The sequence below is a fragment of the Watersipora subatra genome, chromosome 6, assembly GCF_963576615.1.
Source record: "Watersipora subatra chromosome 6, tzWatSuba1.1, whole genome shotgun sequence".
Lineage (NCBI taxonomy): Eukaryota > Metazoa > Bryozoa > Gymnolaemata > Cheilostomatida > Watersiporidae > Watersipora > Watersipora subatra.
Window position 1 is genome coordinate 56,939,808 of NC_088713.1, and position 12,239 is coordinate 56,952,046.

Consider the following 12,239-nt stretch of genomic DNA (forward strand, 5'->3'; position numbering starts at 1 on the left):
GTCATGCCGCTCAGTGTATGCATTTCCTGCTAACTGCTTGCATCCACTGATGATGTGTTGGATGGTCTCGTGTGCATCTTTGCACAGTCTGCATCTAGGATCGTCTCTAGTGTGATAGATTTTCGTTTGGAGTTGCCTTGTTGGGAGCACTTGCTCCTGGGCTGCCATGATTAGCGACTCTGTATTGGCCGTTAGGTTTCCTTTGTTCAGCCACATATATGTCTGGTGAAGATCGCCAACCTTAGATATTTGTTGGTGGTAAGCACCATGAAGAGGTTTCGTGTGCCAGTCAATTTCCTCATCATCAGGGCGAAGGTCCATTGTAAGAGCAGCCAATGGAAATGCAGCTAGCAACTTATCTGAAGTGGCCATGGAGGCTGCATAGGCTTTGATGCTTTGTTCTTCCTCCTTCACTGTCTGCTGTACACTTTTGAGTCCCCTACCGCCATCTTTCCTATCGAGATACAAATTAGTAGTATCAGATTTTGGGTGGAGTGCTCCATGCATGGTCAGCAGTTTACGAGTTGCTATATCTGTTTCTTTGATGGCTTCCTCAGTCCACTTTATTATGCCTGCTGGATATCTTATTACTGGCACTGCGCAAGTATTTATTGCCATGATTTGGTTCTTGGCATTGAGCCGGCTCCGTAAGACCTGCCGAAGGCGTTTCTTGTATTCGGTAATGGCTTTGTGACGTACCTTGGCTTTGTGGTTGATGTTGCTTTGCATAATCCCCAAGTACTTGTACCCTTCTTCTATATCTTTGATGGTACCATTTGGCATTCTTAGGCCATCTGTGAGCATAGAATGGTTTTCCTTAAGAACTAGCCTTCCACATATCTCAATATCAAAGGTGATTCCCATGTCCTTGCTGTATACCTGAGTGAGGTGTATTAGCGAATCAATGTATCTTTCTTTGTTAGCGTACAGCTTGATGTCATCCATGTAGAAGAGGTGGTTTATCTTGGTGCCGCTCTTAAACTGGTACCCATAGTGAGTCTTCTCCAGCATAATGCTTAGAGGGTTTAGGCATTTGCAGAAGAGCAGCGGTGATAAGGAGTCACCTTGATAGATGCCTCGCTTAATTTTTACACTCGCTAGCTTTTTACCATTAGCCTCCAGTTCCGTCTCCAATTTGGTCATTGACATCTTGATGAATGCCACAAAAGCAGGGTGAACATTGTAAATACTGAGGCACTCAAGTGTCCAACTATGGGGAATTGAGTCATAGGCCTTTTTGTAGTCGATCCAAGCCATGGCGAGAATGGTATGCCTTCTCCTGATGTCTTGACAGACCGTCCGATCCACCAGTAACTGATGTTTGGCTCCTCGAGTTTTGCGCCCAAATCCTTTCTGAGCACTGGTCATATAGTGACTCATGTGCTCTTCCAGTTTGTCTGCAACTATTCCTGAGAGCAGTTTCCAGGTGGTGGGCAAGCACGTTATTGGTTGAGATTTCGTGGGAATCGGCCCCTGCTTTAGATCTTTTATCAGAAGTACAGTTCGTCCTTTGTTCAGCCATTTCAGATGGTTGCCTTTTTCTATTAGGCATTCCAACTGCTTAGCCATTCTAGTGTAAAGTGATGTCAATTTTGTCAACCAGAAAGCTTGAATCATGTCATGGCCAGGTGCTGCCCAGTTTTTCATACTCTGCACTCTGCACTTGATGTCCACTTCGCTGATGGTGATTCCTTGCTGAGCCACAGTGTGTTGGTGGCTCTCTTTAAGCAACTTCAGCCAATTTGCAGTGGTGTTATGAGTAGTCTCTTTTCCCCAGATGTCCTTCCAGAACTTTGATGTGCTGGATTGGAGAGTATCTGACATTGACCTCTGCAGTTCATCTTTGAACTGAGAATACACTTTAGATGGATTATTGATGAACAGTTTGTATTCTCTTGTTATCCCGTTCTTTGGTGTACCGCTTCAGTCGTGCCGAGAGTGCTACTAGCTGCTGTTTGGCAGATTCTAGACCTTCTATTGTGGCTTCCCTTGTTGGATGCTCCAAACTTGGTTAGATCTCTCACTGAGCCTACTAACTTTATTGCGCAAGTCATTGATCTCATTTTGTAGCCTCAGCTGCCAAGATGGAATGGGTTGAAGCCTTGTTGACAGTGGCTTAATACCCTTCTCCTCCAAGACGACGATTGCTGTACTGTAGATTAAGGCATTAGTCTCACTTATCGATTCAGTCGAGATCAACTCCAGTGCCAAATTAATGTCTTCTAACAGCTAGTAACCCTCCGTAGTGGTACCCTGATTCCATAATCATTAGCAGCTGGCATTTTGTTGATGATATTTTCTGCAAGCTCCTTCACCCTTGGGTCAAGGTCAAAGTGCATGTCTTCTTTAACTTGTGGGTCAGCACAAAATCGGGTATGTGTGACGGAGTGTGTTGATATGAACTCCTCATTGGACGAGGTTACTTGGGTGAACTGTTCCCTAATTTCATCTACCTCAAGTTCTGATATGAGGACAGCTTGATTATGTTTTTTCGCTGAGCTAAAAGTTGATTTGCGGTGGGTGGAAATTCACGGCACATGTTTATCCACAGTTGACGCATCCTTCCCATATAACCCCACTTTTGAGGTTAACTCATAAAGTAGCACTGCATAAGGTCCATCTTATCAGTCCGAGTCCATTTCATCCGTTTTTGAACCTGGGGTTCATTTTTCGCTGCCTTGTCCTGGTTCAGCTAGAAGCAGCACAGACCTTGTTTGACCGGGCGACATCCGAGCCGGCTTGGCTTTGGTTATTGCACTCATCATAGAGGTTGTAGACGTTATCCAAGCAAGGGTCTTGTCTTAGGACCGCCAGAAGGGTGCAGTTGTCATATATATATATATATATATATATATATATATATATATATATATATATATATATATATATATATATATATATATATATATATATATATATATACAGTGCACCCTTGAGACACGATTTCCCTGATATACGATTTGTTCAGCTTACGAAGTCAAACATTGTGATATTTTCATCTCGCTATACGAATTTTATTTCGCCATACGATTTTGAGAAAAGTTTCGCCCGAGTTTAAATCTGGCTGTCAGTGTGCTCATAAGGAACGTTGAAATAAAAAAAGACACTGAAATTTAATTTGCCGAAAACATTTTCAGAACGTTTAAAAGATACACGATGATCGACTTCTTTCATGTCAGCATTCCGCGTGGAAAATTTCGTGTAAAATACACAAGCGAGAGCAGATATTCATTTGTCACGTTATTATATATTTCACTATAAACTTTTAAGTCAGCATATGTATATAACTACAAGTATCTATATTTAATTCGTTAGCTATGGAATCTGAAACCGATACAAATGTTACAAAACGACGGAAAAATGATTTCTATGTCAACAAAGTTGGATGTCATAAATAAGAAGAAGGCACACGCATTATTAACATTGTCAAAGAATATGATCGCAACCAATCAGCATTTGAAATTATTATTGAAACAAGAACTCCATTAAAGCAAGCACAAGAAAGAGCTTCCGACTGAAAATTTGAATGACCTAGGTCATGCACATGATCAGCATTCAAAAGAAGCAACCATTTAGTAAAGGCGAGGAAATAGAAGATACAGAAAACTCCACATTGGCAGAAATATTGTTTAATTTACTGATGTGGACTGAGGCATTAAACCAAGCTCGTATAATATATATTATTTATCTCTTGTGTGGCATGTTTTTCATATTTTTTTTCATTTTATTTGTTTCTTTTTGATTTTATGTTTTCTGTTCTTGTTTAACTATGTCTTTGCAGGTGGGCTTGTTATCTCCTACGTCAATACAATTTATCGTATGTATGTAACTCATATAACTAGCTACTCAAGATAGTTGACGCATTCACATAACTTTCTGAAACTTGTTAAAGCCCTTTCATCTAGGGCAGTGGTTCCCAACCTCTTTCTTGCTTTTACCCCTTTGCAAAATTTTCAAATACACATTCCCCCTTGGTGAAAAATGTTGAGTGTGAACCTATACTATAATGTATTCATTGAAAGGGCTACTCAGAGACATATATGTAGGTCAGCAGCATGTATAAATGTATTTATCTGTTAGATAACCGAGAGTAGCATATATAGTAATAAAACTTGTCAACATTATTGTTACTCAACGGGTGTGATGTGAGATTATGAATTTTAATGAGACAGCTCCTGCTGATGCCTCTGGGCAATTTTACACAAATCGGTCTTTGTTTTTTTTTATAAGGCACATCTCAAGTTGCTCTCAAGGTCAAGTCAATTTATTTTCTCATTTTAATGTGTAGCTTTGATGAAAATCCTTCTTCGCGTGGTTATGTACAGCTAAATGGCATCAGAATCTGCATTGTCTTTTCAGCAATGAGTGGATAAATGTTTTTTTGCTGAAAGCCAAAACTAGTCAATAGACATTGATTTGAGATCATCTTTCAGTGCAAAAATATTAATCAACTCAGCAAACTCCTATTGTAGCTCTTCTGAAATTTCTTCAACAGTGCATTGAAATGGATTTCATGTAATTTTGAGCATCTTTTTTCTGAAGGTAGCTCATGGAAGTAGCATCCAAATTTTGTTATGAGATCAGACAGGAGTGCAATAATGGTTGCCACTAGACTACCAGGAGCAGATTTTGTCTTCCAATATTTCAGCGAGTGTGGGAAAGGATACTGTGTTCCAGTGCAGGTTCGTGTATGCCGCAGTTCCAGCTGTGCTTTGAAAGCATCAATGCTGTCATGGAAGGCAAGAAAATGATGATTGTTCCCTTGTAACTTCAAGTTCAACTTGTTTAGCAAGGCAAATGTATCAACCAGGTATGCAGTCTCAAATAAATAGTTACCGTATCAGCTTTCATGGCTGCTAAAAGTTCATGCCGGCCTTTACTTTCAAGAAATTTCATAACCTCGGACGTAGCTCAAAGAGCCTGCCTAACATGTTTCCCTTGGACAACCACCTCACTTCAGTATGCAATAACGAAGTTGTAAGCACGACATCACTTTCAGAACATTGCGCTGAGAACAATCTGGTATTTAGTGCTGATGCTTTGATGTAATTCACAACTTTTATATTCACATCCGCGTTTGATTTCAATGCTTGTGGAAGAGTTTTTGAAGCCAATGCTTCACGGAGAATGAAACAATGCATTCGTTTTCTATATCAGGGTCCTTCTGCTTGATCTGTTTTACAAAGCCTGATCTACATCTTAACATAGCAGGTGCTCCATCAGTGCATACACATATTAACTTTTCTAAACCTAACTTGGCCTGAAGTTGTTCTAAGCAAGGGCTGACAAAACAGAAACTCCTCTTCAAAGAATGTGTCATGCACATATCTACCATACACCAATAGCTGGAAAGACTGGCAACATCAGTTGATTCATCAAGTTGTATGGCCCAAAATCGAGATGCTTTGATCTCAGCAACTACTTTTTCTACAATGTTTGCTGCGTTATCATCAATGCGTCGTTTCACTGTGTTGTTGGATGGTGGGAGGTCTTGAAATTTTCTTGAAGGATGCTCAGCTGATTTTCCAAGTACTATTGATGCGCAGTCTAACATACATGGCTTGATCAGGGTCTCTCCTATTGTATGTGGCTTTTTACACTGAACAATACAGTAGGAAATAGCGTATGAAGCTGTAATAAGTGCATTACTATGAGCATAGAGATCTCCACTTGCATCAAGTCTACTTCTCTGGCAAAGATTGTTACATCGAGCGCAGTAGCGCTCGATGTAACAATCTTTGCCAACAATCTGATAGCGCAGTTGATAAGGTATTGGGACAGTGATCATTAGGTCCTCGGTTCAAACCCTAATAACTGCACTTTTCTGGTGGTCCTTAGACAAAACACTTGCTTGTATAACGTCTAAAACTTCTATGATTTGTGCAAAAACCAAAGCCATGCCAGCTCAGACGTCGCCCGGACCAGCAAGGTCCACGCTCCTGTAGCTGAACCAGGACAAGGCAAAGAAAAATGGGCTACTGGTTCAAAACGGATGAAATGGACTCGCACTGTAACATGGACCTCATGCAGTGCTACTTTATGAGTGAACCTCAAAAGTGGGGCTACATGGGAAGGATGCGTCAACTGTGGATAAACATGCACCCTGAATTGCCACTCACCGCTAATCTACTTGTAGCTCAGAGTAACATAATCAAGCATCGGATCTTGAGGTAGATGTAATTAGGAATCAGTTCACCCCGGTAACCTCGGCCCATGAAGAGTGCATATCAACACACACTGTCACACATACATAATCGTGTGTTGATTCACAGGTTGAAGAAGACATGCACTTGGACCTTGACACAAAGGTGAAAGAGCTTGCGGAAAATTTCCTCAACAAGACGCCAGCTGCTAATGATTATGGAATCAGGGTACCACTACGAAGAGTTAGCAAAGCCATACTTAAGAAGCTGTTAGAAGACATTAACTTGGCACTGGAGCACTGAGGCACTTGGCACTAATGCCCTACGGTTCAGCACCCATCATCTTGGAGGAGATGGGTATTAAGCCACTGCCAACAAGGCTTCACTCCATCCTGGCAGCTGGGGCTACATAATAAGATAAAGGACTTGCGCAAGAAAGTTAGTAGGCTCAGTGAGCGATCTAACCAAGTTTGGAGCATCCAACAAGGGAAGCCACAATAGAAGGTCTAGAATCTGCCAAACAGCAGCTAGTAGCACTTTTGGCACGACTAAAGCAGTACACCAAAGAGTGGGATAAAAAAAGAATGAACAAACTGTTCATCAATAACTCATGTAGAGTGTATTCCTAGTTCAAAGGTCAACTGCAGAGGCCAATGTCAGATCCTCCCCGATCTAGCACTTCAAAGTTCTGGAAGGACATCTGGGTGAAAGAGATGACTCAAAACACCACTGCAAATTGGCTGAAGAGGCTTAAAGAGAGACATCAACGCAATGTGGCTCAGCAAGGATTCCCCATCAGCAAAGTGGACATCAAGTGCAGCTTATGAATAACTGGGCAGCACCTGGCCATGACATGATTCAAGCCTTCTGGTTAAAGAAATTGACATCACTTCACACTAGATTGGCTAAGCAGATGGAATTCCTAATAGAACAAGAGGACTATCTCGAAGGGCTGACTAAAGGACGAACTGTACTTCTGATAAAAGATACAAACAGGGGCTGATTCCCCAAAGGTATCGACCAATAACGTGCTTGCCCACCACCTGGAAACTGCTCTCAGGAATACTTGCAGACAAACTGGAAGAGCACATGTGTCACTATATGACCAGTGCTCAGAAAGGAATTGGGCGCAACACCCGAGGGGCCAAACATTAGTTACTGGTGGATCGGATGGTCTGTCAAGACAGCGAGAGAAGGCAAACCAATCTTGCCATGGCTTGGATTGACTAGAAAAAGGCCTATGACTCAATTCTTCATAGTTGGATACTTGAGTGCCTCTGTATTTACAATGTTTACCCTGCTCTTGCGGCATTCATCAAGAGGTCAATGACCAAATGGAAGACGGAACTGGAGGCTAAAGGCATAAAACCGGTGAGTGTAAACATTAAGGGAGGCATCTATCAAGGTGACTCCTTATCACTGCTGCTCTTCTGCATATGCCTAAACCCTCTAAGCATTGTGCTGAATGAGACTCAATATGGGTACCAGTACAAAATTGGCACCAAGATAAACCACTTCTTCGACATGGATGACATCAAGCTATACGCTAACAAAGAAAGGGATATTGGTTCGCTAATACACCTCACTCAGGTATACCACAAGGACATCGGAATGACCTTTGCAATTGAGAAATGTGGAAGGCTAATTCTTAAGAAAGACCGTTCTACGCTCACAGATGGCCTAAGAATGCCAAATGGTACCATCAAAGATATAGAAGAAGGGTACAAATAACTAGGGATTATGCAAAGCAACATCAACCACAAAGCTGAGGTACATGTACGTCACAAAGCCATTACAGAATACAAGAAATGCCTTCGGCAGGTCCTACGGAGCCAGCTGAATGCCAAAAACCAAGTCATGGCAATAAATACCTACGGACATCTAGTAATAAGATATCCAGCCGGCATAATAAAGTGGACTGAGGAAGCCATCAAGAAAACCGATATAGCAACTCGTAAACTACTGACCACGCATGGAGCATTCCACCCAAAATCTGATATTACTAGATTGTATCTCGATAGGAAAGATGGGGGCAGGGGACTCGAAAGTGTACAGCAGACAGTGAAAGAGAAGGAGCCAAGCATCAACGCATATGCAGCCTCTATGGCCACTTCAGATAAGTTGCTATCTGAAATTCAATCGGCCGCTCTTACAATGGACCTACGACCTGATGATGAGGAAATTGACTAGCACACGAAACCTTTTCATGGTGCTTACCACCGACAAATATCTAAAGTTGGCGATCTTCACTAGACATATATGTGGCTGTGCAAAAAAAACCTAATGGCCAATACAGAGTCGCTAATCATGGCAGCCCAGGAGCAAGTGCTCCCAACAAAGCAACTACAAACGAAAATCTATCACACTAGAGACGATCCTAGATGCAGACTGTGCAAAGATGCACTTGAGACCATCCAACACATCATCAGTGGATGCAAACAGCTAGCAGGGAATGCATACACTGAGCGGCATAACCATGTCGCAGGTGTTGTGTATATAGTGTAAGTCTATGTGATGAGTATGGCCTTAATAAACCACAACACTGGTGGGAAGCTCCTGGTAAGGTCAATGAAAATGACCGCGCTAAGATCATCTGGGACTTCTACATCCAAACTGACAAGCATGTCCTAGCAAACCAACCAGATATAGTGATGGTAGACAAGGAGAACAAGAGGGCTACTATAATAGATATAGCAGTACCCAATGACTACAATATAGCCAACAAAGAAAAAGAAAAGGTAGAGAAATATCTCCCTCTTGGAGAAGAGATTGAAAAATGCTGGAATGTAAGAACGACTGTAATCTCAGTAGTCATTGGGGCACTGGGCGCAATAACACCGGCGCATAAAATGTGGCTTGCCCAAATACCAACAACAATCAACTCAGGTGAGTTGCAGAAAAGTGCGCTATTGGGAACAGCTAAGATCTTGAGGCGAGTGCTCAAACTCCCAGGTCTCTGGTTGGAGACCCAATTTAGAGCAGAATTTACCACCCATACGGGGTATCCGGGGTGAAGAAACAATTTTTTGTATATATATAAATGTATATATATGATATAAATAATGTAATGTAATAGTTTAATAGTTTAGTAATAATATAATCTAATGTAGCAGTACATATACATAAATCTGTGTTGGTCTTTTAGTTAAACCCAGTGTCTAGTTATAACAATTAAACTAGCCATGAAAAATCAGTAGAAAACTAGATTTAGTCTCAAGACTTCCAGATGCAAAGGCTACAAGCTGAACCATTAAGATAGGGATTCATAGGGCAAATAGTCATTACATTGATTAGTCATTGAATAGTCTTGACCCTATGCAAATATACATTGATTGAGATGCTCATCCTTAAAATACTTGCATGAGGATAATAACTAGCGCTATTGACATACACATACACATAACAATTGTTAAGCCTGGTTCCCATATAGATTGCGAAGCGCCGACGACAGCACCACATGCTATTGCGGTGAAATGTAGACCTACACGCCGCTGAGTACAACCGCTAAGTACAACTAAGGTACCGCTGAGTACAACTGCTAGTTGCCGTCGGTCAATGCAACAAATTAGCGATGTTCAAATTTCGCGATAAGCCGCGGGCAAAATCTTCGAGAAATGCACTGCACAGGTAAAGGTCACCAATATAGAAATTGCATGGTGAGCGAACATTTTATTTGATTACGCGATTATGTTTAGTGATGCAGCTTTGAATGTGAACGGAAGCCGCCGTTGCAAGCGCAAGCGTTTTGCTGCGCAAGCATTTGCCGGGGTTTTGCAATCAATATGAGAACCAGGCTTTAAGCTTGCCCAAAACATGTGAATTGTTTTAGTAAATATGTTAGTAAAGGTCTAACTTTCATTCAAATTTATTAGCTAATTATTCTATTACCCGTGCAACACCTGATATTCACTGAGTATAACAATGCTTTCAATTTATGTTAATTTTGCAATTATGTTTTACATTATGCGGTGGCACAAGTTATGCTTAAAAAACAAATAACTAACTGATTGCTACCTGACTAGCAACTGTCAGGAAAGTAAAGTGCTAATAAAGTACTTGATAAAGATTGATATGAAGCTGTTAAAATTGTTAAAATGTTAAAAACAACTGTTTATTTTGTATTTTTTTGTAGTTCGCTGAATTTATAAATGTCAGCACAGACCTAGTTCTAAATAATCAATATCCTTGGACTGCTGACAGCCATGTTGCAAGTTCTCCTATTTTTTCATTTAGTAGTAAACTAGTAAATTGAGTTTTCAATTTAAAACACTACTAATATGTGAAAACATTCCATGATAACTTTACACGTTTGTCTACAAAGCTACTCTTGAACCTGCTAAAGTTTGAAATTTAACATGGTGTGACAATATAAAATGTATCACACTTTAATGAACTAAATTATATAGGAAACTATGTGCGTCTATTAGACCGCGGGTATTGATTTCCAGTTGGTAATAGAGTAGGTAACAAAAAGCAGTCAATACAGCTGATAGTGCTGAAATTGTATGACTTGAGAAGTGGTATGAACTTTGTTTCCATGATAATAATAAACAAACACCTACAATAGAGCAAGCTCTTTTGACAGGTAGAGTAAGATTAATTAGCTCTATTAGATACTTTTTACAAAAAATTTTGATAGGCTAAAATAAACAGTTCAAAATCAAAGCTTTATAGAAGATTTGTAAAATATGAGCATTTGAGATTTCATGGCCAGATGTACACGCTTTGAAGAAATACACTTGGAATATTACATCTACAAGAGCTACAAGATATATAGTATGTATATGTACATGTATGTACATTCATATCTTGAAAACCAGCCTAATGCGTTGTGAAACTGAGCTCGTATGTCAACTTACTTGCATCCCAAGGCACTTTTTCCTACATTAAATACATGTATTAAAGTACAAATTAATCTATTAGCATACTATGAAAAAACACCTAACAAGGATATTATGGTCAAAAAACAAGTATTTAGTTGTAGTTCAGTACATACGCTAAAAAAGTAACAAATAAATATTTAGTTGCTATTTTCTGAAATAAAGTTCAGCATACCTATATACACTACTTTATGGAGCTTTTACCTTAGAATCAGACGTTGTGGATAATGGCGGTCTAAAAGACTAGACAGCAACGCATTTGGTACACTGAACTTTTGACCCTAATTAATAGAAACTTTGAATTTGACTTGAATAATTTTAGTTTACTAAACCCACACATGAAGCTAAGTGTAAATCATTCACTAAACTTACTTTAAATTAGTTGTTTTATTTTTTTCAGTATGTTGCCAGTTACCCATGCTTTGTCTGGCGCCCCACTATAACTTTTAGCCAACATTTTGTATTAAAAACCTTTTCAAACTGATTCAAAAAGAAAAACTGAGCGATGTTGTTCTCAAAAGCGCCCTCTCACATACTTGGCCATATAGTGACCATTGACAACTGGCTCGTATGCTTGTATCGCGAAGCAAGCTTGCTCGAATATCAGTTAGTATCTCAAGTCTCTCGCATTTTAGGGCACTCGCATGTAGAGGTGTGACTGTATAACTAATGATAGAAAATAGTGGCAGTTAGTGAATCTTCAACAAAAAATATGTTTTTTATTACATGCCAAAAACAATATTGAAAAGGCAAAAGTCAGGAATCATTGAGTGAGTTGAATTAAAGCGTATTAAATTGGTAATCTAATATTATTACAGAGAAGTAGGAAAAGTAAATTAAATTTACCATCAGAATACATTGTTAGAATAGGAGTTGGCAAAGTGAGTAATAAACAATATATTTGTTACTAAAGATTAGATAATTCAAATGAAAGCAACTTTAAAATTTATTTTAAGGTTGTATCTACATTCATCTAACAACTTCCATGTAGACCTGTGTCTATGTAATGGTTTCTATTTTATACGAAATAGTGCATTTTAAACAAAAGGTCTCAGATTATCCCAAAGGTGACATGGTATATAGCCTTGGTGATATGATGAGAAACTGTATATCACAAAATTATTATAAAAGTAACTTGACACTGTTCTATATATGTATTTTTTAAATATCAAGGTACAGTCAGAACCTTTGAGGCAACAAAATTTAGTTTTACCAA

General features: G+C 39.6%; 1 protein-coding gene across 1 annotated transcript; it reads right to left on the minus strand.

Annotated features, from left to right (window-relative positions):
- Positions 1 to 5,083: 5,083 nt before the first annotated feature.
- On the minus strand, positions 5,084 to 5,788 carry LOC137398388 (protein FAM200C-like). Its single transcript, XM_068084496.1, has one exon. It carries the CDS (start codon positions 5,786 to 5,788, stop codon positions 5,084 to 5,086), a length of 705 nt encoding a protein of 234 aa, XP_067940597.1.
- Positions 5,789 to 12,239: the final 6,451 nt, after the last annotated feature.

Coding starts and splice junctions, on each gene's coding strand:
- LOC137398388 (XM_068084496.1), bottom strand. CDS start 5,788: ATGATCACTGTCCCAATACCTTATCAACTGCGCTATCAGATTGTTGGC.